Source organism: Mesoplodon densirostris, chromosome 2, assembly GCF_025265405.1.
Source record: "Mesoplodon densirostris isolate mMesDen1 chromosome 2, mMesDen1 primary haplotype, whole genome shotgun sequence".
NCBI classification, from domain to species: Eukaryota; Metazoa; Chordata; class Mammalia; order Artiodactyla; family Ziphiidae; genus Mesoplodon; species Mesoplodon densirostris.
The window spans coordinates 486451-507823 of NC_082662.1; the positions used below are offsets into that span (position 1 = coordinate 486451).

At 67.5% G+C, this 21373-nt stretch overlaps 2 protein-coding genes across 6 annotated transcripts; both read right to left on the reverse strand.

The window, feature by feature from the left end:
• Positions 1 to 698: 698 nt before the first annotated feature.
• On the reverse strand, positions 699 to 12614 carry DVL1 (dishevelled segment polarity protein 1). 2 transcript variants are annotated; one of them, XM_060088777.1, is made up of 15 exons: positions 12382 to 12614; positions 6996 to 7065; positions 6747 to 6868; positions 6361 to 6464; positions 5981 to 6119; positions 5647 to 5740; positions 5497 to 5566; positions 5275 to 5414; positions 5117 to 5193; positions 4960 to 5027; positions 4732 to 4809; positions 3893 to 4024; positions 3642 to 3809; positions 3311 to 3517; positions 699 to 2051 (listed from the first exon to the last, which is right to left on the reverse strand). In XM_060088777.1, the coding sequence occupies exons 1-15, from the start codon at positions 12549 to 12551 to the stop codon at positions 1663 to 1665; spliced, it is 2028 nt and encodes a 675-aa protein (XP_059944760.1). In that variant the 5' UTR covers positions 12552 to 12614; the 3' UTR covers positions 699 to 1662. The 2 variants fall into 2 exon arrangements, with proteins under 2 accessions (XP_059944760.1, XP_059944758.1); XM_060088775.1 differs by having other exon boundaries at positions 4657 to 4809.
• A 2624-nt stretch (positions 12615 to 15238) lies between these two features.
• Positions 15239 to 19568, reverse strand: MXRA8 (matrix remodeling associated 8). Of its 4 annotated transcripts, none has more exons than XM_060088780.1 (10): positions 19454 to 19568; positions 18406 to 18429; positions 18002 to 18307; positions 17809 to 17910; positions 17230 to 17700; positions 16931 to 17089; positions 16686 to 16722; positions 16529 to 16605; positions 16355 to 16435; positions 15239 to 16178 (listed from the first exon to the last, which is right to left on the reverse strand). In XM_060088780.1, exons 1-10 carry the CDS (start codon positions 19500 to 19502, stop codon positions 16108 to 16110), a joined length of 1377 nt encoding a protein of 458 aa, XP_059944763.1. In that variant the 5' UTR covers positions 19503 to 19568; the 3' UTR covers positions 15239 to 16107. The 4 variants fall into 4 exon arrangements, with proteins under 4 accessions (XP_059944763.1, XP_059944762.1, XP_059944761.1 ...); XM_060088779.1 differs by having other exon boundaries at positions 15239 to 16175; positions 17221 to 17700; XM_060088778.1 differs by having other exon boundaries at positions 17221 to 17700.
• Positions 19569 to 21373: the final 1805 nt, after the last annotated feature.

Consider the following 21373-nt stretch of genomic DNA (forward strand, 5'->3'; position numbering starts at 1 on the left):
GGCCCCAGAGTCAGGCTCTGTCCCTGCCCCAGCCAAGTCCTGGCCTGCACAGATGACCCAGTGCCACTGTTCCAGACAGAGGCCCATGGAGGCTTCCTTGGGGTCCCCCGTAGCCCAGGCGGAGTGCTCAGGAAAGCTCCCAGCCAAACCATGTGAAGGCAAAGCTGGGTACCACTTGCCTGGCTGGGCCCAGCCTGGGGCCCCCACCCAGCATCCTGTCCAAGCATCGCAGGAGTGGGAGGTTGGTGGGTGGGGTGGGGCTTTCTTGACCCCTCTGCAGGGGTGTGTGCCTGCCTGTGGGCCCCAGGGCAGGGCAGAGACCTGCTCAGGAAGGAGGGGGCACCCAGCTTCCTTCTCTCTCCCTGGCCAGCGAGCCAGCAGAACGTGGTCAGTCCCCTCCAGCACCGCGGACAGCGCCCGGCCAGGGTGGGGGGTCAGCACCACGGCCAGCACCAGCCGCAAGGACGACCCACCCACCACCCACCACCCACCCCCCGCCAGAGCCAGGGGCCAGCACCTCGGACAGAAGACCGCCCGCCAGGACCATTGCGGCCAGGGCCTTGTCATTGGGCTGGCACCCAGAGGACAGCACCTAGCCAGTCCTCGGTCGGCTCTCGGCCGGACCCTGGGGAAGCTGACCCGGCCCCTGCACCCCAATCTCCTAAAGTGGGAAAAAAGAGACACAGATCACACGTCGGTCCCATAAAATTAAATGCTTTTTAGTGTTTAAAATAGCATTTACACAGAAGCAGCTCTATTAACTACCTGGATGACGCTCCAGCTCCGCACAGTATCTACAGTGCAGACGTGTGCAGGCCAGCGACGCTGGACGGACGGACGGAGCAGCGTGCGTGCGTGCGTGCGTGGGCGGCCACCCCAGGACCGCGGGGAGGGGCGAGCTGGCCACGCCCTCTGCCCCAGACCCCGCCCCGGCAGCAGCTGTGTGCATCTGTGGCCCTCGCCCTCACCTTCCCTCTCCTGCCATGTCCCCCTCGCCGTCCTCCCGCACCCCTTCAGACACACCGTGTGTCCCTGCGGGGCGGGGGTGAACACATGAAACTGCTCCAGTGGCTGGGAGTCGGGGACAGCTGACTTGGCCGCCACCCCATGGAGCACACAGGCCAGGCAATAAATAAATAAATTAGATCCCTACCCTGGGCAGCCACAGAGAGGCCTCGGGGCTCGGACCCTACCCCCGAGAGGGCCCCCCACCTCGGCCTGGGCAGGATGGGGGGTGGGGCCTGTGAACCGGGTGAAGAGGGGGCCCAGGCCTAGCGGCCACCTCTCAGCTCAACCTGAAGCCCTGTGCACAGCACTGTGGGCGAGTGCGGGTCCCTGAGGCACACGCCAAGGGGGGCAGGTCAGACCTGCCTGAGCACAGGGAGATGGAGGCCCCCCACCAGGGTCTGCACAGACACAGCTGCTCTGGCCAGGAGTGGACGGGCTGCCATCCAGGTTACAGTGGCCTGGGCTGCCCTCAGCCCCTCCCCTCTAGCCCGCTGCCACTCTGGCCAGGCCCAGACCCCATGGCACGAAGCACAGGCTGGTCTGGCCCAGGAAGGCCACGAAGGCCACACAAGCTCCAGGTGCAGCACCCTCCTGCAGGGGCAGCGGGACCACTGGCTGGAAGCAGTGGCCAGGCCGGAAGCACTCTCTCCTTGGTCACATGATATCGACAAAGAACTCACAGGGGTTCCCCATGGCCTTCTGGAAGGACTGGCGGCTGCCTGTCAGCTCTGGGGGGACAGCGGCCAGCTCCCGGACAGGCGGCCCCCCAGGCGGCCCGCCCACCACCGAGTACGCCTTTGTCAGGGGGTGCAGCGGGGGGAGCCCTGGGGCGGCGGCCGAGACCTGGCTGCGCGGGCTGCTGCCTTGGCTGAGCTGGCTAGCAGGACGCTCCCGCCAGCCGCCGCCGCCCACCCCGCTTGGCCCTGTGTGGTCCGACTCGCTGCCACTGCCCCCAGCTCCAGCCGACCGGCTCTCCTTCTCGCGCCCCAGGGCCCGACGGCTGCTCCCGCCGGCGCTCCGGGTGGACCCACTGCTTTTGCTTCCTAGGGTCAAGAAGGGGGGAGAGGAACGGGACGGTCAGTGCCAGGCCTTGCCTCTTCCAAGACAGCTGGCCATCGCGAGGACAACCAGGGGCAGAGCCTGGTGGCCCTGAGCCGGGGTGCAGCTGGAGCGGGGGAGCCATGCAGACACGAGGGCTGGGCCGGCCCCGCCCAGGGAAGCAGGAGCAGCTGCAGCAGGCGGGGGGGGGGGGGGCGCGCGGGGGGGGCAGTGGCAGACAGGCAGGGACACTGGGGCCAGCTCGACGCCCCCACTCCTCACCCCAGTGCCTGAACCGAGGGCCCGGTCTTGCAGCTGAGAAACTGAGGCCCAGAGAAGGCCGTGTGTGCTCGGCGCACCTGCAGGCCATCTTGGGCTCCCCACCCAAGACCCGCCTTTCATCTGACCCCGGAGCCCTGGCTGGCCACTCGGCTCAGCCCTCCTGGGCTCAGGAAGTGTCGGGAACCTGAAGACGCCCACTGGCTGGGGACGTGCCGGGAGGGACGCCGGGCAGGACCCTGGCTTACCGGCCCCGAGGGTCCGTTCCGCTAGTCCTTCAGTCTAAGGCTTGCCCAGCACAAAGCAAGGGATAGATGAGTTACACAGCAGGCCCGGCTGGGCACCCACACCCTGCTACCGGGGCATGACCCCACCGGCTGGGCCTGTCCGGGGTCCACAGGTGCCCAACACGGCTTCCCCTTGGATACCGCTACCCTCAGACCCACTCTCCTGTCTCCCCGTCCCTTTCTGGGTCCACCGGGCCAGCCACCAGACCTCTCCCCGGACGCTGGGGGCATGGGGCCATGGGCCTCACTGACTCCACTCAGCCTCGGGACACTTCCAACAGGTCCCCTCCTCAGGGGCACCCCAAGCTTCCCGCTCAGCTGCCCCACACATCCCAGCATCGGCTGGGCCGTCTATGAAACTGTCACCTCCGGCTGCAGGTGGAAGGCGGAAGTCTCTGTCCTCCACTGTGTCCTGGGGTCCCCGTGCCACTCCCCAACCCGGGCCACCACACCCCGACGTCCCCATCCTTCCCACACCACCTCTGGCCTCTGCCACGGCGGAAGCACCGGCCCCCACACGCAACCCCTGAAGCCTCCGGGTTCTTCTCCCTGGCCCCCTTCGACCACTCGCCCCTTCTGGAAGGAGCCAGACAGGGCCAAAGCACAGAGCGGATGGGAGCGCACAGGGTGGGGGAACCGGCACACAGGGCAGAGCTAGGTGCTGGGGAAGGTGTGGCAGCCGGGCGGGAGGCCCTCACCTTCACTCTGCTGACTGCCCGCACTGCCGCTGCCGTAGCCGAAGCCGGGGTCCTGGTACGCGGGCGGGAAGCAGGGCGGGGGCCCTGGGTACTGGTAGGGGTAGCCCTGCCCCAGGGGCCAGGGGGCGGCCGGGTGGGGCAGTGGGGCCAGCGTGTCCTGATCCGAGGCCCCGCTGGAGCCGCTGTTGAGGTTCAGGGCCGCGAAATCTGCGGATGGGGAGGCGGGGGTGAGGAGGGGTGAGGGGGGGTGAGGGGGGTGAGGAGGGGTTGGGGGGTGAGGGGGTGAGGGGGACGGGCCCTCTGGGGACCCCGCCCCGCAGCTCCTGCTCACCGCTGCACAGGTCCCCGAAAACGTAGTAGCACTGCTCGGAGAAGGTGGCCTTGTTCACCGTGTGCCTCAGGAAGCCGCGCTGCAGCATGCCGCCGGCGTACCTGCGCGCCTCCCGCCGCTCGCGGAAGCCCTCCAGGTGCGTGTACAGCCAGTCCACCACGTCCGCCCCTGGAGGGGCAGGCGGCCGTCAGGTAGGGCCCCGGGCCGCCCCATCCCCGCCCCGCCCCCTCTGCTGGCCGTGGGACCCTCACCGATGACGGCGTTGGCGATGGTGATCTTGAGCCACATGCGGTCGCGGATCTCCAGGCCTGAGTCCGGCAGCTGCATGACCCGGACGACAGCGCCCATGTCACTCTTCACCGTCAGCGGCACCTCCTCCAGCTCTGCAAGGCACGGCCTCCTCCTCAGCCCCAGTGGCTGACAGACGGGGCGGGGGTCAGAATGGACCCCAGGCCCCACCTGCCGCACCCCCTCAGAAACCAGGCTCTCTTGGCCCAGCAACTGGGGGGTCCAGCCCCACTGCTTGACAGCCCCGCAGGGTCAGGGAGCCGGCACACGGGGGTGGGCGGGGGCTGGACCTTCGTCTCCTACCCTGCAGGCGCTTCATCAGAATCTGGGGTCCAACCAGGACGAGGCCCCCCGGCCCTGCAGACCGGAGCCCCACGGGTGGAGATCGGGCCTCTTTAACCCCCTCCCCCGCGAGCTCGGGGCTATTAGTCGTGTTAGTGGCAGGAAAGCAGGGTGAGGGCCCCCACGCAGACAGCCGCCCCGCCCCGCCCCGCAGGCAGACCCCTGGGCTGGCCGGGCCCCTCCAGGCATCTTCCACCTCCACCACGTGAACAGAGGCTGGGAGGAGGGCGGAGCCCAGTCCGTGCGGCATCTGACCACGCGGGCCTGGCAGCAGAGCAAACGCTCAAGCCTGGCGTGGGCCTCGGGTGCGACCGTGTCGGGTGGGCGCCGCGGCCAGGCCCTCGCCTGGGGCCTCAGTTCCCCGGTCTCGTGAGCCGCCACTTACGCGGAGCGCCGGGCACCGAGCTGGTTAGTGAGGAGGAGCTGGTGCGCGTGACGGCGCTGGAGCAGCGGCTCGTACCGTAGCGGGGTAGGGCTCCGGTCAGCGCCGCCGTGTGCGACAGCCAGGCGGCCGGGTCGATGGGCCGCACGGGGTCAGCTGGGCGGCCACCGCGCGGCAACAGACGGACGGACAACGGACGGCGAGAAAGAGAGCACAGCACAGGGGCGCAGAGGGGAGAGGACCTTCAGGCTGCGCTGGGCACCGCCCCCCCCCTCCCCGCCCCGCCGGCCCCGTGGGGTCACTCACCCCTCGGGATGGTGAAGTAGCTCCGGGGCGTCGGGTCCCAGCACTTGGCCACAGTGAGGCTGATGGGCCTGCGGGGAGGGCGGGTCACACGGCGAGGCCCCGGGGGACCCCCCACCCCCCACCCCTCGGCCCCGCCCCGCCCGCCCCTGTGCCTCACCCCGTCTGGGACACGATCTCTCGCAGGACCCGCACCGCGTCGTCATTGCTCATGTTCTCAAAGTTGACGTCGTTCACCTGGGGGCGCGGGGTCAGCGCGGTGGGTGCGGGTGCGGGGGCCGGCCCCCCGGCCCCCCGGTGGCTCCCCCGGCCCCGCACCTGCAGCAGCATGTCACCCGGCTCGATGCGGCCGTCGGCGGCCACTGCGCCGCCCTTCATGATGGAGCCGATGTAGATGCCGCCGTCGCCCCGGTCGTTGCTCTGGCCCACGATGCTGATGCCCAGGAAGTGGTGCCTCTCTGCAGAGAGGCGGGGTGAGCAGGTGCCCCCCGCCCGAGGACCCCGTGCCCGGCCCGGGGACCTGCCCCGCCGAGGCCTCACCCATGTTGAGCGTGACGGTGATGATATTCAGGGACATGGTGGAGTCCGTGATGCTGCTGAAGGAGGAGGCCTGCGGGGCGGCGCCAGGTGAGGGCCTGCGGGCGGGACCGCGGCTGGGACCCACCTGCCCGCTCGGGCCTCCACACCTACCCGGTCTGTCTGCCGCAGGCGCTGCTTCCGCCGCCGGCGCTTGTGCTTCCGGAGGAGCCGGGAGGACGTGCTCCGCTCCGTGGAGCTGCTCAGCCTGGCGGGGTCGTGGGGGTCCGCGCAGAGTCAGGGCCTGGCCACCCCCTCCCCCACGCAAATGAGGAAACGGAGGCCAGAGGGGCAGGGGCGGGGGCGGGGGCGGGGCCAGACCTGGGGAAAGCCGCCCCCGCAAGACAGCGAGCCACCAGCAGGGCCCCCTGCCCACACGCACATGCACGCGGACACACGCGCGTGCGCCTGCGCACACGCCCCGCCTCGCCCCGCCGCCCTCGCCCACCGGCTGGTGGTGTCGTCCTCCTCCGAGTCGATGAAGCTGCTGGACTCAAGTTCACTGCTCAGCACGGTGGACGCACTGTCGGGGGGCAGCCCCAGGTCCCGCCGCCGGTCCCCCCTCGGGTGCCCGTTGGTCCGGGCGGCTGTGGGGACAGCAGGGAGGGGGGCTGGCCGCGGGGTCCCCTGGAGGTCACGGGCGGCCCTGCAGCCTCGAGCACCTGTTGACCTGGGAGCTGGCAGGGTGACCGCTGGGTTGCTGGGGGGGCCACTAGGGTCCTGGGACCTCTGCCAAGGGACCCCCGCTGGACAGGGCAGTACCTGGGGGTCACAGGGGCTTGGGGTGCCCATGGGGTCCCGGGGAGGTCAAGGGCGTGGCCTCGTTACCGTCCTCGCGGTTCCGGCGTCGGGCTCGTTCCCGCCGATGGCTGAGCAGGGACTCCGTGCCGGTCTCGTTGTCCATCCCATCTCGGCTGCCGGCCACATTCGGGCTGTGCCGACGAGGGGGGCTGGGCTGGGGCGGCCGGGCCACTCACGCCTCGAACGCCCTCTCGGCTCCTCTGCTGCCCTCGTCTGGTGGGACCCCGACTCCAGCAGGGGCCCCCATCCACCCGCCGGCCCACTCCAGGCCTCTCCGCCCGCCCCTCCTCCGCTGACCAGCGCCTACTGACCGTGGGTTCCTGCTCAGCTGCCCCTCCCCACCCCTAAGAGGCCTGGCAGGACGCAGGCCCCTCAGATCCACTGGGCTCAGCGCCACCCCTCAGGGTCCTTACTGGAAGGAGGGGGGCCGGGAGTCCCCGATGCCGCCTGTCCGCTCGAGAGGCGGGGGCAGGTCTGCGTGGCCGTCAGTGCCCTGAGACCCTGCATCCGAGTGTGTGCCCTCAGCCAGGACCAGCTGCGGAGGAGAGCAGGGCTCAGGGACCGGCTTCCAGGCGACCCTTGGCAGGGCACCGGGGCACAGGTGACCAGCCTCCTCCACTCCCACCAGCCCAGGGCCCTCTGCCAGCATCCCGTGGACTCACCCAGGAGACCACGCGGCCATTGAAGCAGGGCAGCCTAGCGTTATCGTCGGAGATCTCCTCCTTCACAACCCTGCGGGCACATGCAGCCATGAGGCCACGGCAGTGGGGCCTGCTCCCAGCACTGGGCTCTGGAGGAGGGCCCCCAGCTCGTCTGGGGTGCGGGCCACACGGGGCATCCAGCCACGCGCCCAGATGTCAGCCTGTGAGGATGACCCCACCTGGCACTTCCCTTCCCGGGAACCTTTACCATCCTTCCAAGGGCCCCTTCCAGGGCCCAGGTCTCCAAGGGGGCCCAGACACTCCCGGCACCAAGAGTCACGGCCCTAAAATGCGAGTATCCGCCTTGCTCTGTGCCTCTGTGCCCCCCGGCCTGTGGATGGTGAGGGCAGAGCCCACCCCGCCAGCCTAGAACAGGGCCTGGTTCACAGCAGGCCTCAGCACAGATGCGGACGCAGTCAGACCCCGCAGATACGGGCAGGTCGAGAGGGCGCAACACACAGACCAACACGCACACACTCCAAGGGCAGGCGACCGCCCTCCTGGCCCATCGGCCCAGCCGGGGAGACAGAAACAGACCCCCACTCACAGCACCAGCCCAACTCGAGACCTGGAAGGGCAGCCAAGCTCAGGGCCAGCTGGGCCCACAGAGGAGCCTCAGGCCCTGGAGGGCAGCGAGCCCCACCAGCCATACCCACTGCCCAGCGGCTAGCCCTGGCCTATCCCTTCATGCTGCCCCCGGTCAGGTGGGCTTGGCGTGGGGTGGGAGAGGCAGGTCGCCAAGGGCCAGGGCAATGCTAACTGGGAAGGAGGCCAATGACCCTGGGGTCAGAAACTGGTTGGGGAGGTCCAGGTGTCAGGTTCAAAAGGGTGAGAGGGCAGCAGGGGAAGGGCCACGGGGCAGGGCGGGCAGCGCTGTGGCCCAGACACATCCCACGCTGCGGCCTCCCGGAGGCCCGGAAAGCAGGGCAGGCAGGGCGGGGCCTGCAGCAGGATGTGCCCCGAGGCCCCGCCCCCTGGAGGCCAGCCCTGCCCAGCGTGGCAGGTTCCTACACCTGGGCTTGGGCCCAGTGCAGAAACAGGAGCCGGGAGACCAGGCGGGAAGCGGCCTTGTGGCCCGCTGGGCCCAGACACCGCGACTCAGCTAGGCCTCGGCAGCAACAGGTGGCACACGACACGCCCACCCAGAGAGCAAGGCTCCAGTCCACCCCCCCCACCAGGAGAGGGCCCAAGACCTCAGGGCAGAGTGGACGGAGGAGACGGGCCAGCCTGGGAGGGAGGGGGCACCCCGCCAGGGTCCTTCGGTGACCCCCCCTTCTGTGCCTGTGTGGCATCCCAGGGCCAGCCACACAGGCACAGATGAGGTGGAGAGAACAAGAGACAGAAAGAGTCATTTCTCAGGACCCCCTCCCCCCAGTGAGGAGCTGACATTGTGTCTGCGGCCCCCACTCACGTATCACAGTCCGGCAGAGCTGAGCTCTGGGGAGGCCGAGACCCAGCCCAAGATTTAGTCAAGGAGGCCACACAGAAGGTTGTCACCCCAGGAAGACCTGCGGTGGCCTGGGGACACTTGGGGTTCTGCCGGCTGCAGCAAGCCCTCCCGGGGGCCCAGCAGGCCCCGAGCACCGTCTCTGAGTGACTGCCGCAACAGAGACACAGGAGGGACCTGGTTCCCACTTCACAGCCCAGGTGGCCCGGCCGGCGGCCTCCCCCCCGCCCCCGCCCCCTGACTCACACCACGGGGCCTGCTTGGCTCCCCCAGAGGCGGACACCCCAGGCAGGGGGTCCCAAGGTGCCCACACGGCCAGGGCCTCCAGGTGACCCGCTGCCCGGGGCTGCCTGAGGCCCCCATGTAGCCCACCCACACACGAACGCCCCTCCCAGGGCCCAGAGGCCCTGCTTCCCTGGCCCTCTCCAGCCTGCGAAACACACACCTTGCAGCCTGCACTACGGAGCATCCTGCCCTCCACCGGGCTTTGGGGTGCTGAGGGGCAGCTAGGCTGGGACAGCAGGGGGGGAGGGGCAGGTGCCCCAGCCCCCAGAACAAAGGGCACAGGGGCACAACGCTGCCGACCCCCAGCGATGGCCAGGGATAGGGACAAGGTCGGGAGTGGGGTTGGGGGAGACCTCGGCCAAGCCTGGGGAAATGCCCCACACACAACCCCAGGGCTCCCTCCTGAGCCGGGCCTCCCGGGTCTGAGAGGAGACCTCAGGAGCGGTGGTCAGTGAAGACACTGAACCTCGTGGTGGCCACCCAGGGGCACCCCCATTGGCATCTTGCCCACAACCTCAGAATTCCTGGCAAAATCCCAGTTACCCTAGAACTTGGGCTGCCCAGCCCCGCCCGCTGCCCCTGCAGACTCGCCCCGCCGAGGAATCCGCTCAGAGCGGGGCCCTTGGAGCTGAGCCAGGGGCCCAGGGGGACCCTTGGGCTCCCAGAGGCCCAGTGGGATGGCCCCAACTGTGTCTCCAGAGGCACAGGGTTCCCCCATGGGTCGGGGTCCTCAGAGCCTTCCTCGGTCCCCTCACTGCCTCCTGCCCAGGCTCAGGCTCTGCAGGCCTCAGGGTGAGCGGATCCCAGTCCTCCAAGCCCTGCCACAAGCTCCGGAGGGTGACCCATCTAGACTCTCCCAACACCACTGGGGGCACTGACCCCAGATGGCGGGCAGAGTGGGAGCTCGGACAGCCTGTGCCAGGCCAAGTGCAGCCCCCCACTGCACCCCCCAGGGCCCACAGACAGATGGCCCCACAGACCGGAGCTCCTGGCGCAGAGAGGCAGGGGCCAGGGCCACTGCCAAGTCCAGCCAGGCCTGGAATCGGCAAGGCAGCCCTGGCAGCAGAAACCTGTGAGCCAGACACCCTCACCCTCTGCCGCTCAGCCCAAAGGCTGGGCCCACACGTCTCCCTGCACTGCCACTCACCAAACCCAACTCCTGGCACCTCCAGGCCAACCCAGCACAAGCCCAGAGACCCTCCCCAGCTCCGCTGGGACACAAAACCTGTGACCTGCATGGGAAAAGTGGGAGGTGGGCACAGGACTCGCCACCCACTTGGCCAAAGATGCCCGTGGGGAGCGGGACCCGGCCCAGAGCACGTGGCGGTGGCCACACCTTAGACTTAATAAGGGAAGGGGTTCCCTTCCTGGCCAGCCGTGGCCAGGAACAGAGGCCCCAGGAACTCAGGGCCCAGCCCACAGTGGGCTGAGGGGTTGGGGCAGGAAGCCCAGGCTCACCAGGTGCCCTCACAGTCCCCAATCTGAGGCCACCCCTCTTATGAGGGGTGCTGCCCCAGCCCAGCCAGGACCTGCCCCCACGTTCCCCAACCTCCAGCTACATCCACTAGGTATCTAGGGTGAGCTTCCAGCTCTTGTTTATACTAAAGTGTGAGTGACTATCCAGCCCCTCCCAGAGGAAATTCATTACACTGAGTAAATGATTCTACAGAATAAATAAAACTTGGAGCTCTGTAGGTAGACCTCAGAGGAGGGTAGGAAGGAGGCAGATCCTCTCCAAGGGTCCCTGAGGCCAACAGGCCACAAACCAGAGGTCTGGGAAGTGGGGAATAAGGTGAGCCTCCCCTGCTCTGTCTGTCCATGTGCCTTCCAGAGTCACCCCAATCCCTCCCCGTCCCAGCCCAGTCTACTAGCCCGGTCTTGTTCTCTCCCCCCGCATCCCAGTCATGCTGAGACAGCCTGAAGAACTCCTACTTGTGCTTCAAGACCCAGATCTGCCTGCCCAGTGACCTCCTAGGCCAGGGCACCCATGGGTCCTGCAAATCCTCCAGCAGGCCCAGCCTCTGCTGGGAGTGCACCTTGATGGGGGCAGGGGTCTCTGCAGCTCAGCAGCTACCAGACGGAGGACCAGGGTCAGGGCCCTCAGGATGCACCCCAGATCATGGTCCAAGGGCAGCAACCTAGGGGGCTGGGCACACACTGTGCCACACATTGCTTGCTGGCTTTGGCTTGTGACAGAGCGTGTGTGACTTCAGTAATTTTCGTTGAAATGATAAACTAAGTTAAAAAGAAAAGCACCCTTTCACATACCCAGTGCTCACAGCCAAAGCAGAGCAGACCCAGAGCAGTGAGACTGTAGGAGATCACCCAGCGAGGGCTGGCTCCCCAAATCAATGCCCTACCCTGGGGAGCCCAGCCTGGGGGTAGCTTCTAACATGAGCCCGGCAGGGCTGGGGGCTGCCAAGACCACATGCCCCTTCTCTGCCTCTCCCTGGTGTTGGGGAGGCATGAGAGAGTCCAGCTGGCCACATGTCCCTCAGGCCTTCCTGAGAGCCACAAAGTGGCCTCAGCTTGATCTGACCTGGGCCTGCCCAGGGTCCACGCAAACCACAGAATCCAGGAAATGGCCTCAATGTCAAAGCCCTGAGACGCAGCCACAGACAAGGACACGGGCTGCCTGAGGGCACCCAGGCGCACCTGCTCGGCGCACCAGGCCTCTGGGTGCCCCCCCCCGCCCCCGCCCCAGCACCGCTGAGCAGGGGACTCAGGTTACCCGTGGCTGTGCCGGGTCAGGCCTCAAGCGGACAGCCAGCCTCCAGCTCACCGCTCACCGTTCCAGAGGCCCAGCCCAGCACAAGCGGGAAGTCCCCACGGCCAGGACAGCCACCACTAAGGGCAGACATGGGGACGCTGACACAGAAGCTGCCCCGAGTCAGCAGTTGGCCTGGGCCGCTCCCAGGAACCCAAGTGCCATGTGGCTCAGCAGGGACAGAAGCCCCTGTGGCCGGCAACCCCAGGGCGGGGGTGGGTGGAATAAAGCCCCATGTTGCCCAGTGACCCTTGACCTCTGCTCTGTCCCGAGGGCCCTGGAGAAGGGGGTCAGGAGGAGGCTATCCTGAGCCTCCAGAAACGTCTGCAGACCCCAGCAGACAGATCTGTGCCCCTGTCCCAGATCACCTCATTTCCCCCATGCTAACTAGGGAACCCACTGGGTGGCCGGCACCCTGTCCCCACCCCCACACTCGGACACTCCTCTGACCCCAAGCCCCATGAATTGCAAGCTCTCCGGCCAGCCCTAAGCATCTGTCCTCCACAGAAGGCGGGCAGAGGACCCTGAGCCTGACACGTGCCAAGGTGGTATTTTCGAGGTCGACCTGGACTACAGGCCTCCACCGCAAATCACACTCAGGACAGGACCCAGGGCAGGTGGAGAAGCCAGGACCCTCGCCTGCCCTAAGTCCAGAGCTCTCAGGCTCCTGGGCAGGCAGTCAGGGGCCCAGGCGTCCCCTGCTCAGGGCACAGACAGGTGGGACACACCGCACCGGGGCTCGCAGGCACGGGGAGGCACCGCCCGGGTCACAGCCCCAGCATCTGCCCTGTCTGGCGCAGACAGGTGCCCACACGCGCGCCCGCGCACAGGCCCTGTGGCCCACTGACCCGAAGTCCTGGTCCATGGACTTGAAAAAGAATTTGTAGGCGTGCACGGGCCGGTTGCTGAGCACGTTCTTGAAGTCGGCCAGCGTGACGCGCTCGGGCGCCACGGGCAGCTTGACCAGGTACGGCGTCTCCTCCTCGTCCATGTGATAGATGATCTTGGTCTCCGCCATGGCGCGGCGCTCAGGCCCAGCCCGGGCCTTGGACGCGGGCGCCTCCCCGCCGCCGGCCCGCGCCCCGCCCGCGCGCCGCTCCCGGCCCAGCCGCGACCAGGCCCCCGCGCCCCCGCCCGGCCGCTCCGGCCCCGCCCGCCCTGCCGGCCTCAGCCCCGGCCCCGGCCCCGCGCACACCCCGGCTGCTGCCCCGCCGCCCGCGGCCACCCATGCGCCCCTGGCCCGGGACGCAGGCAGGGAGGGCGCGAGGCCCGCCGCGTCCGTGCGCCCCGCCGCCGCCCCCTCGGGCCGCGCGTTAAAGGGACCGCGGGCCCTGCTGCGCGCGGCCGCGGGGGGCGCCAGAGAGCAGCGGGCCTGACGTCACCGGGCTGCCCGAGCGCGGGGGCGGGGCTGCGCACGCGCGAGCGCGGCGAGGGCGGGGCCTCCCTGCCTGCGTCCAGGCCCGGAGCCCGTGGCGCGCGCGTCCCGGGGCCGCGGCGTGCACAGGCCGACAGCCCTCGGCGCCCGGTTCTCGGCCCTTGGGCGGCCGGGGCGCGCCCCGCGGGGAGGAGGTGGGTGGGGGCCCTCAGGAAGCTCTGCACCCGGCCTGGAGCCCTCGGAGGGGTTCCGCGCGGCCAGGCTCCGGTCCTCCTCCTCTTCAGAGTCCGGAGGCGCCGTGGTCACATCGGCGGGCTGCGGGGGCACCGCGGGAAGCTGAGAATTGTGTCCGGGCAGGAGCTGAGGACACTCGGTCACATTGCGCCCCCGCGCCAGCTCCGAGCTGGCGCGCCCTCTGCCGGGTCGCACGGGGGCTCCAAGAAACACGGGCCAAGTGAATGCCGGTGCCCCCGTGGACGAGGGAATGAAAGTGTGAGCACGTGTATGTGATGCTCGGGCGACAGCGGGGTCAGCGCGGGCAGCTGTGGGCACGCAGGGGCACGGTACTTCTGGCAGCAGGTGTAGGGATTCTTTTCCCGGACGCTCTCTATCGAACCTGCTTGGGGTCCTCCTGCCTGGGGTCAAGGGAGACGCGGAGCAGCTCCCCTCCGGCTGTGAAGGGTCCAGCCCAATGGGGATAGCGGCTCTCCCTCCCCCACCCAAGGAGGGAAACTTGAGGCCACGAGAAGGCTCCTGACCTCCACTCCCCTGGGCTCTGTGAGGTGGGCACCCGCTCAGCCAAGCCTGGGCCTTCTCCCCTCGGCGCTCAGTTTCCCCAGGCAGGACTGCCTTAGGGGAAGGGTCCACCATGGCTCTCTTCTGGGTGTTCAGGGTTAGGGAGGAAGACCCTGAGAGCTCACCAGGGGACCAGATCCCCCAGGCCAGGCACAAATGGCTGCCGGTCACACAGATGCAGGGGCTCTGCTGCCTCGGCTGCACTCCTGCCCCCGAACCTCTCCCCCCCCCCCGACCACCTGACCCTCAGCCCAAGGCACAGGACAGAGGCTGGTAGCGAGAGGCCAATCCCGGGACTGATGCTGATGTGGTCAGGCTGGGGCCCTGCAAGGGGCCTGAGTCTGTGGCCAGAACCTGAGCCCTGACAGGAAGGGCCTTGTCCAGTGGCACGTGGCCACTGTGGGACCGGGGGTCACTGGGCTGGGGGGAGTCACAGCTCCATGCCCCACCCTCCCTCCCTGCCTTTGCCACTGTGGGGTCCTTGTGGGGGTGTGATGAGAAAGCAGCTATTTTGAGTTATTGCCCAGGTATTTTACTGTATGACAGTCCTGCTCACATCCAGAACCTGGACATTTAGATGAGGACCCAAGCTCAGGATTCCCACCCCAAGTTCCTGCCTTGCTTTTCCTGGGCAACTTTAAAAATAACCACTCAGAGCTGAGCCCGTGAAAGTCAGTGACTGCTGCTGCACCCACCTTACAAGTTCCAGGTGCTTGCTACCCTGCTGTCCATCTCCTGCTCACTGGTGACCTGGATGGAGGACAGCCCTTCCCCTGGCTCCCCGAGCACACACCCCCCCCACCCAGCGCGCACACACACACGCACACCAGGATCTGTAAGGAACACATTTCATGACTCTGTTTCTTTGTGTGAGGGCTTGAAACTGGGCCTTCATCAAAACGACCCCGGGGTTTTCACCTCCCCCAGGTGAGAGCTCGGATGCAGAGGGAGCCCCCTGTGGACCACCCCCGCCCCCGCCAACCCGTGTGGGTGGCTTGTGCTTCCCCATTTGGCAGGTCATGATCTCAGCCCATTGCTCTGGGTTTTCCAACTTAGGGTGACAGTCGCCCCTCCTGCCCCCTGCTGTCCCTGAGGGCCTTGGAGGATGGGGTCAGGGTTGGAGAAACAGGCTTCTTCCTACCGCAGCTCCCTTCCCTCCCCCTCCTGTCCTGCTGGCACCCCTCTGAGGGCTCTCCCGCTACCTGCTTCCTCCCCCTTTTTCCTCACTCATTGAGCCCATCCTGGCATCTGCTTCTCTTCTCAGAGGACTGAACTCATACAGTCTGCCCTCTGTCCTCACGTCCAATAACCCCTCAGAAGAGGATGTGAAACTGCTTCACAACCAGGAGTAACTGCACACAATCAGCTCCGATGTTGCCCTTCTCAGGACACCCAGACCCAGACTTTCCACCCAAAGGAATGGGTGATGACAGTAGGACTTCAGATGAAGGAGAACACTTGGGGCTCCCCAAGGGCCAGACTCTGCCCCCCGGGGAGATGGAGGGGAGCTGTAGAGGCATAGCTGGGGCCAAGTCTAAACCCAGATGTGGTCTTTATTGAGATGATAGCAATTCCCCAGGATGAGCCAATGTGGGGTGTCAGGAGCGGCAGCACTGGCCACTCTAAACCCATCTTCACCCCCCGCCGTCCTCCGCCAAAACAGAGTCCAGTGAGGCCTCAGCCCTGGACTCCAGCCCAAGGAGGGGCCGAGGGAAGGGAGCCAGGGTCAGAAGTCACATGGAGCCTAGTGACTGTCAAGGCAGCTTGCTGGAAACAGGGCTGAAGCAGGGTGGAAAGCAGAGAGGGGGCCCCAGGAGGCCGGATGCAGCGCAGAGGGACGCTAGCCCCGGGCCTGGAGTGCGCGGTCCTCGGGTTACCATACAGAGCCCAAGACAGCCTGGCAGCGTAACTCGGGATGCCGTTGAGGGGAGCTGGCAGGCAGCTCCCCTGAGGACGGGGCAAGGAAGGGGTGGGAGTGCCAGGCCTGAGGCTGACCCCAGCTCCAAGAATCCCCACTGAGCCTCCTCACGCCCCTCTCCCTGCAGAGGTGGGGCTCCCAGCCCCCCGTGGGCAGAGTTCAGGAGAGCCTGAGAGACTGGTGAACGTCAGCGGGGTCTTGGCCGCACGAGGAGGCAAGGGCACCAGCCGAGGGCTGCCGAAGGGGCCCGGCTGCAGTGCCAGCAGAGTCCTAAGGAGCCCACGATCGCATATGAGGATCAGGTGGCCCCCAAGAGGGGTCTGGAGGCAGCCTCACCCTGCACCAGTCCAGGCCAAGTTCCAGGACAGCGGGACCAGCCGCTGGAAGGGGGGCCAGGCGAACTGCATGGGGGTCAGGAAGAGTCTTCCGACGTGGACAGACAAGAGCTGGCAGAGCTGCTGGCCCAGCCAGGAGCCCGGGGTCGCCTTATTTGCAGTACTCCTTCCTGAACTCTGGAAGCCAAGGGGACAGGCGGGTGTCTGCCCTCTGCCCCTCTGCTGCGGGGGAAACAGGGCAGACTACCATCAGGACTGCCCAGGGACTTCTGGAGCACTGAGGTGGCAGGGGACTCCTGCCCGCAGGGCTGGCTGGTGTCTTGGGGCTCTGAGTGGGCGGCAAGGGGTACAGCCCAGCTCTGAGATGGGCAGGGGTCTCCCCCTACACCTCAGCTCACCTTTGTCCAAGTCGATGCTCTTGGCGGGCAGGGGGCTGTGGGACAGCTCAACCCTCTCCTTCAGGAGATTGTTTTTGTAGCCTGGTGCAGGGAGAGAACAGGGTGACGTCTCAGAGACGCGCCTCCCTCACCCCAGGCCTGGGAGCCACAGTCTGTCCCTTTGGTCTCCCTCACCTAGTCGGATGTCCTCCCTCCTGTAAAGAGCCTGGTCCCCGGCAGCCCCAGCAAACTCCACCATGTTCACGTCCTTCCTGGAAGCGGGAGGGTGGTGGGAGATTAGAGCGGTGGGCAGGTCTGCCTGGTCCCCGGGAGAGCCGGAAGGGGCACTCACCCCTTGGACTTGGACTTCTTGTCGGAGTATTCGTAGCCTGGGGAGGGAGAGTCGTGTTGGGGGCAGCCTCCCCCTTCCCCAGCCCCCCCCAGCCCAAAGGAACCCTCGCAGCCCAGGCAACGAGGCTCATGGGGCCCTCTGCTCGGGCCACTGCGCCCCAAGTCCCGCCTCCGGCCGGGAAAGACTTCCCAGTGCTGGCCTCAGCCCCGGCGTCGCGAGCCCCCCCCCCGCCCCCCCCCCCTCACCTCCGCGGCGGCGCTGTCGGGTGGCCAGGATGACGGTGATGAACAGCAGAATGAAAAGCAGCAGCGTGGCCAGCACGTAGCCCAGCTGCTGGAAGAAGTGGGCGCGGCCCTCGGGGACGATGACGTTGATGACGCTGCGGCCGCGCACCAGCGTGGGGTCTGCGGGGATCGGGCGGGGACCGCGTCAGGGAGCGCGCAGCGCGCCAACACGGGCCAGCCTCAGCCCGCGGGGCCCTCCCCCCGCAACGCTGGAGTCCCTGATTTGGGGCCGGAGGGGGCCGCAGACGTGCCTCCTGCACCTGGACCGGGCGCGACGCTGTGGCTGGAGCCGTTGCCCGGCGAGTCCCGCGGGGGCGGCCAGGCGGCGGGCTCGGTGACCTTCAGGTGGAAGACGCGGCGCTCGTGCAGGCCGCAGTAGTGGTGGTGCAGGTGGCAGGAATAGGTGCCCTCGTCTGCCGGCTCCAGCGGGTCGATGCGCAGCGAGAAGTCGCCGCGCGCGAAGGCGTCCGCCCCCACCGCCACGCGCTCCCGCAGGAAGGGCGGCCCGTAGGCGCGGCGCTCGCCCGACGCGTACAGGTCGAGCAGGCGGTCCGCGCGGTCGTGCGGCACCCCGGGCGGCTGCCGGTCCCAGTGCACCACCTGCTGCGCCTCCTCCAGGTGCCGGTCGGTCCACACGTGCGCGCGGTTCACGCACGTCAGCAACGCGGGTGCGCCGCGCTCCACCGCCAGCACCTCCTTCTCGCCGTCCCAGTGCGCACCGGCGGCCCGGGCTGGGGGAGCGAGGCCGGTCAAGGACCCCGGGCCGGGAGGGGGCCCGGAGGCAGCGGGGCGGGGTGGGGCAGGGGTGGGAGCGCACAGGCGGGGGGGGGCACACTCACGGTCGTCGGTGACCTCGAGGCGCACGGCCAGGCTCTCGTAGAGGTGGCAGTAATGGTGGTGCAGGTTACAGGTGTACAGCCCCTCGTCTGTGTCCTCCACCGCTACGCACGGTGGGGGGGAACGCGGCGATGAGCTCCACGGCCTCGCCCTCGCCCCCGCAGCCCCGCCCCCTCTCGGTCCCTCGGGCCGTACCGCGGATGAGCAGCGAGAAGTTGCCGTCCTGGAAGGCGGAGGGGGTCAGCAGCAGGCGGCCGCTGTCGCGCGGCTCGTACACGCGCTGCTCGCCCGCCGAGTACATGTCCACGAGTCGGCGCGCGGGGCCGCCGGCCGGGCCGCCGCTGAGGTCCCAGTGGACCACGCGCTGGCGGTCGTGCAGCCGGTCTTGCGTCCACACCATGCGCGGGCTCTGACAGCGCAGCACCGCCCGGGCGCCGGCTGCCCAGCTCACTGCAGACTCGGACACCACGGAGCTGCCGGGGGTCGCGCGCCCGGCTGGCCCTGGTGGAGAGGGGACATGACCGCGGGAGGGGTGAGACCCAAGGGGACAGGTACAGGATGGGGCTAGCAAGGGTTCCCAGGGGAGGGTGGTCACTAACCTGAGGACAGAAGGACAGAAGAGCCTGGAAGGAGAGGAAGCAAGAGTCATACTGGGGAGGGAGGGGTCACCCACCCGAACCGGCCCCCACTTGGCTCCCTGGGCCCCTTCGATGGTCCTCGCTGAGGTGGGTGCTAGTCACACACTCTTAACGGGCAGGGGTAAATCCAGAGAAGCCAGGAGGGCAGAGGTGGGGGTCTCCTTCCCCCCTACCTCTCCCAGGCCCCCGCTTAATCCTCATGGCCACCTGCCCAGGCTGCGGGAGAGTGGTGGGGCCAGGCCAGCTCTGGATGTGTGCCTGTCACCAAGTGCCACATTCAGGAATGGTGGCCACCCTAGCCATCACTGCAGCAAGGCCACAAGAGCACCAGCGCCTGACACCTCGGGCTGGTTTGTGGGGCTTCTGCACGTGCCTATCCGGCGTGGCACCTGCCCGGGGGCCATGCCGCACAAGCCCTCCAGGGTCCTCAGACGGCTGGCACCCCACCCAGGAGCCCCCTCGGCCTTCCCGGAGGGCAGAGGTCTGAAGCACGAGAAGGCTGGAAGTGGGGAGTGACCCCACCATCTGCCACCCCACATGCCGAATTCCTGCTCCAGAGATGTGGCCCGGTGCCCAGCCGGATGGAGGAATGTGCCTGGTCAGCAGGCCAGCCCGGCAGGGGTTGGGGGGGGGGTGAGCTCAGGGTCCTGGGAGCAGACCCTGCGAGCCCCCCTCAGTCCCCCACCCACTCCCCTCCTGACAACAGAGAAGCACAGGACTGAGGGGCGTCCCAGAGAAGTGGGGGGCGCCAGGGACCCCAGGAGGAGCCCCCGCCTTGGCCTCCCTCCCTGCCCGGCCCGTCTCCAGCGTCCAGTGAGGGGAAGTTCTGTGGGACCTGATGTGAGGCCTCACCACCTCCACGTCCTGGGGGCCTTCTCGCAGTAAGCAGCTCCCTCTGAGGCCCCCAGACCCATCTCTTCCCAGCTGAGGCACCCCCCCAACCCTGGGCTCGGGCTCAGACCCACCGGTGGCTCCCGACCCCCGCCCCCGCCCCCACACCCGAACTCACTCTGCAGAAGCACAAGTTTCCAGAGTAGGACCCGGGCCCGCAGCTCCATGGCGCCTGCCTGGCCCGCCTGGCCCGCCGGCGCTTTGTCTCACTCAGGCTCTAACTCTCCAGAAAAACAGCCCGGCCCCCCCTCCCCCTCCCCTCCCCCTCCCCAGCACCCGCTGTGACATCACGGAGCAGACCGCCCCCTCCGCTCCTGCCCGGCCCCTTGGCCTCCCCGCCTTCCCCCGGTCCTTGGTCCTTGGCCGGCCTGGTGGGAGGTGTCAGGCCTTGGCCACTGTGTTCCCAAGGATGAGGGGAGTCACTCTGGCTTGGGTCCTGGAGAAGCTGGCAGTAGCCCAGCCCAGAAGGGGCAGGGGGGCCTGACGGTATGGCCCCAGATGCCTTGTGGGTGTCTGTGACATACATACGGAGCCCTTCTGGGGCCACTGCAGGTCTGGGGTTCTGGGGGGAGCATCTCCTCACCAGCACCTCTATAAGGGAACACTGGCCAAGGCATCCCCCCACTGCAGGAGAGCAGAAAGGCATCCTGGGCCCGACCCCAAGGACCCCAGGCTGCCAGGCCACCAGGTCTTCCCGTTGGCCCTGTGGTGACCCTTCAGTGGGATAAGAGTCGCACGGGCCCTGGGGAGGTAGGGGGGCCCCTTCCGGAGAGCATGGTGGGCACTGCTGTTCATCAGTCATCTTCAGCCAGCCAGTGGGATGAGGGGTGAGGCCCCTGAGAGCTGAGCAGGGAGCCGGGTGACCCTCTGTCCTGGTGCCCCCACCCCATCTGCCCACCATCAAGAGCAGAAACACCACCCAGACCCGGGTGCTCCCAGGATCACCCCCCGCCCCTCCCAGAGGGGAGGAGATGAAGCGGGGTATGGGAGCCTTCCCAACAGAAGGCACAAATTTGAAGCTCTGGGAAAACTTACAAAATCACGTAAACAAATGTGAAATAACAGAGCACGCACTGTGTATCAAACCCACTCTTTCTAGTTAAGCAAACCTCAAAAAAAAAAAAACGAAAAAAAATCCACCAAACTACCACAAAAACCCACGGTGCATTTTTGGACTGCCCATTTGGACTGAATTATGGTCACAAGCCCCGGGCCCTGGTGGGCTGGAGTCTCACTCTTGAACCCTGCCCTGGTCCCCAAGTCCTCAGACAAGCAAGGAGCCCAGCCCAGCCAGACTCTTGGGCTCCAGGCAAGGGGAGGAGGCTGCTGCTACTGCAGCAAGAGGGAATGAGGGTTGACAACAGGTAGGACCCACTGGGAGGACACAGGGCTGTGAGGACGCCCCACCCCCAACCTAACGGACCCATTTCCTCAGCAGGATCCAGACCCTGGGAAGCGGAGCCCCCTTTCCAAACTGGAATCAGGACTGGTCTCCGCACCCCACCCCCAGCTCCTCACGGGCCTTTCATTCTGGATAAACAAGCCCTGCCTGGCTGGCCTTGAGGCCTGGCCTCTCCTCCTGTTTTTCTAACTGGTTTATATTAGCGCTGGTGGCCTCCTTCCCAGCCCTCCTCCCTCCTCTGCGCCCCCGCCCTTGTCTGTCTCTCTCCCTCGGCCTCGACCGCTCTATTGCTCCATCTCAGGCCTCTGTTCCTGCCTCTGGCTGCCAGGCTGTCTCTCCTCCATAGAGGGAGGATGTCCAGGCAGGGCTGGAGGGAGGCAGAGAGGGCCCAGGTCCGGCCCCTCGGTCTGAAAGGGGAGCGGGTTCAGTTCCCAGTGCTGAGCTAGGAGCGTGGAAGCACCCGGGCCACACCCTGAACTCCCTGCAGAGCCCTCCCTCTCTCAGCTCTGCGTGGAGGTCGGTGGATTCCTGGCATCACAGATCCAGCCCCCGGCTCAGCCCCAGTGCAGAAGTCTGAAGGAGGAAGCACACTCCTGGCACCACTGGGCAAGGATGGACAGGGCAGGGGAAGGCTGC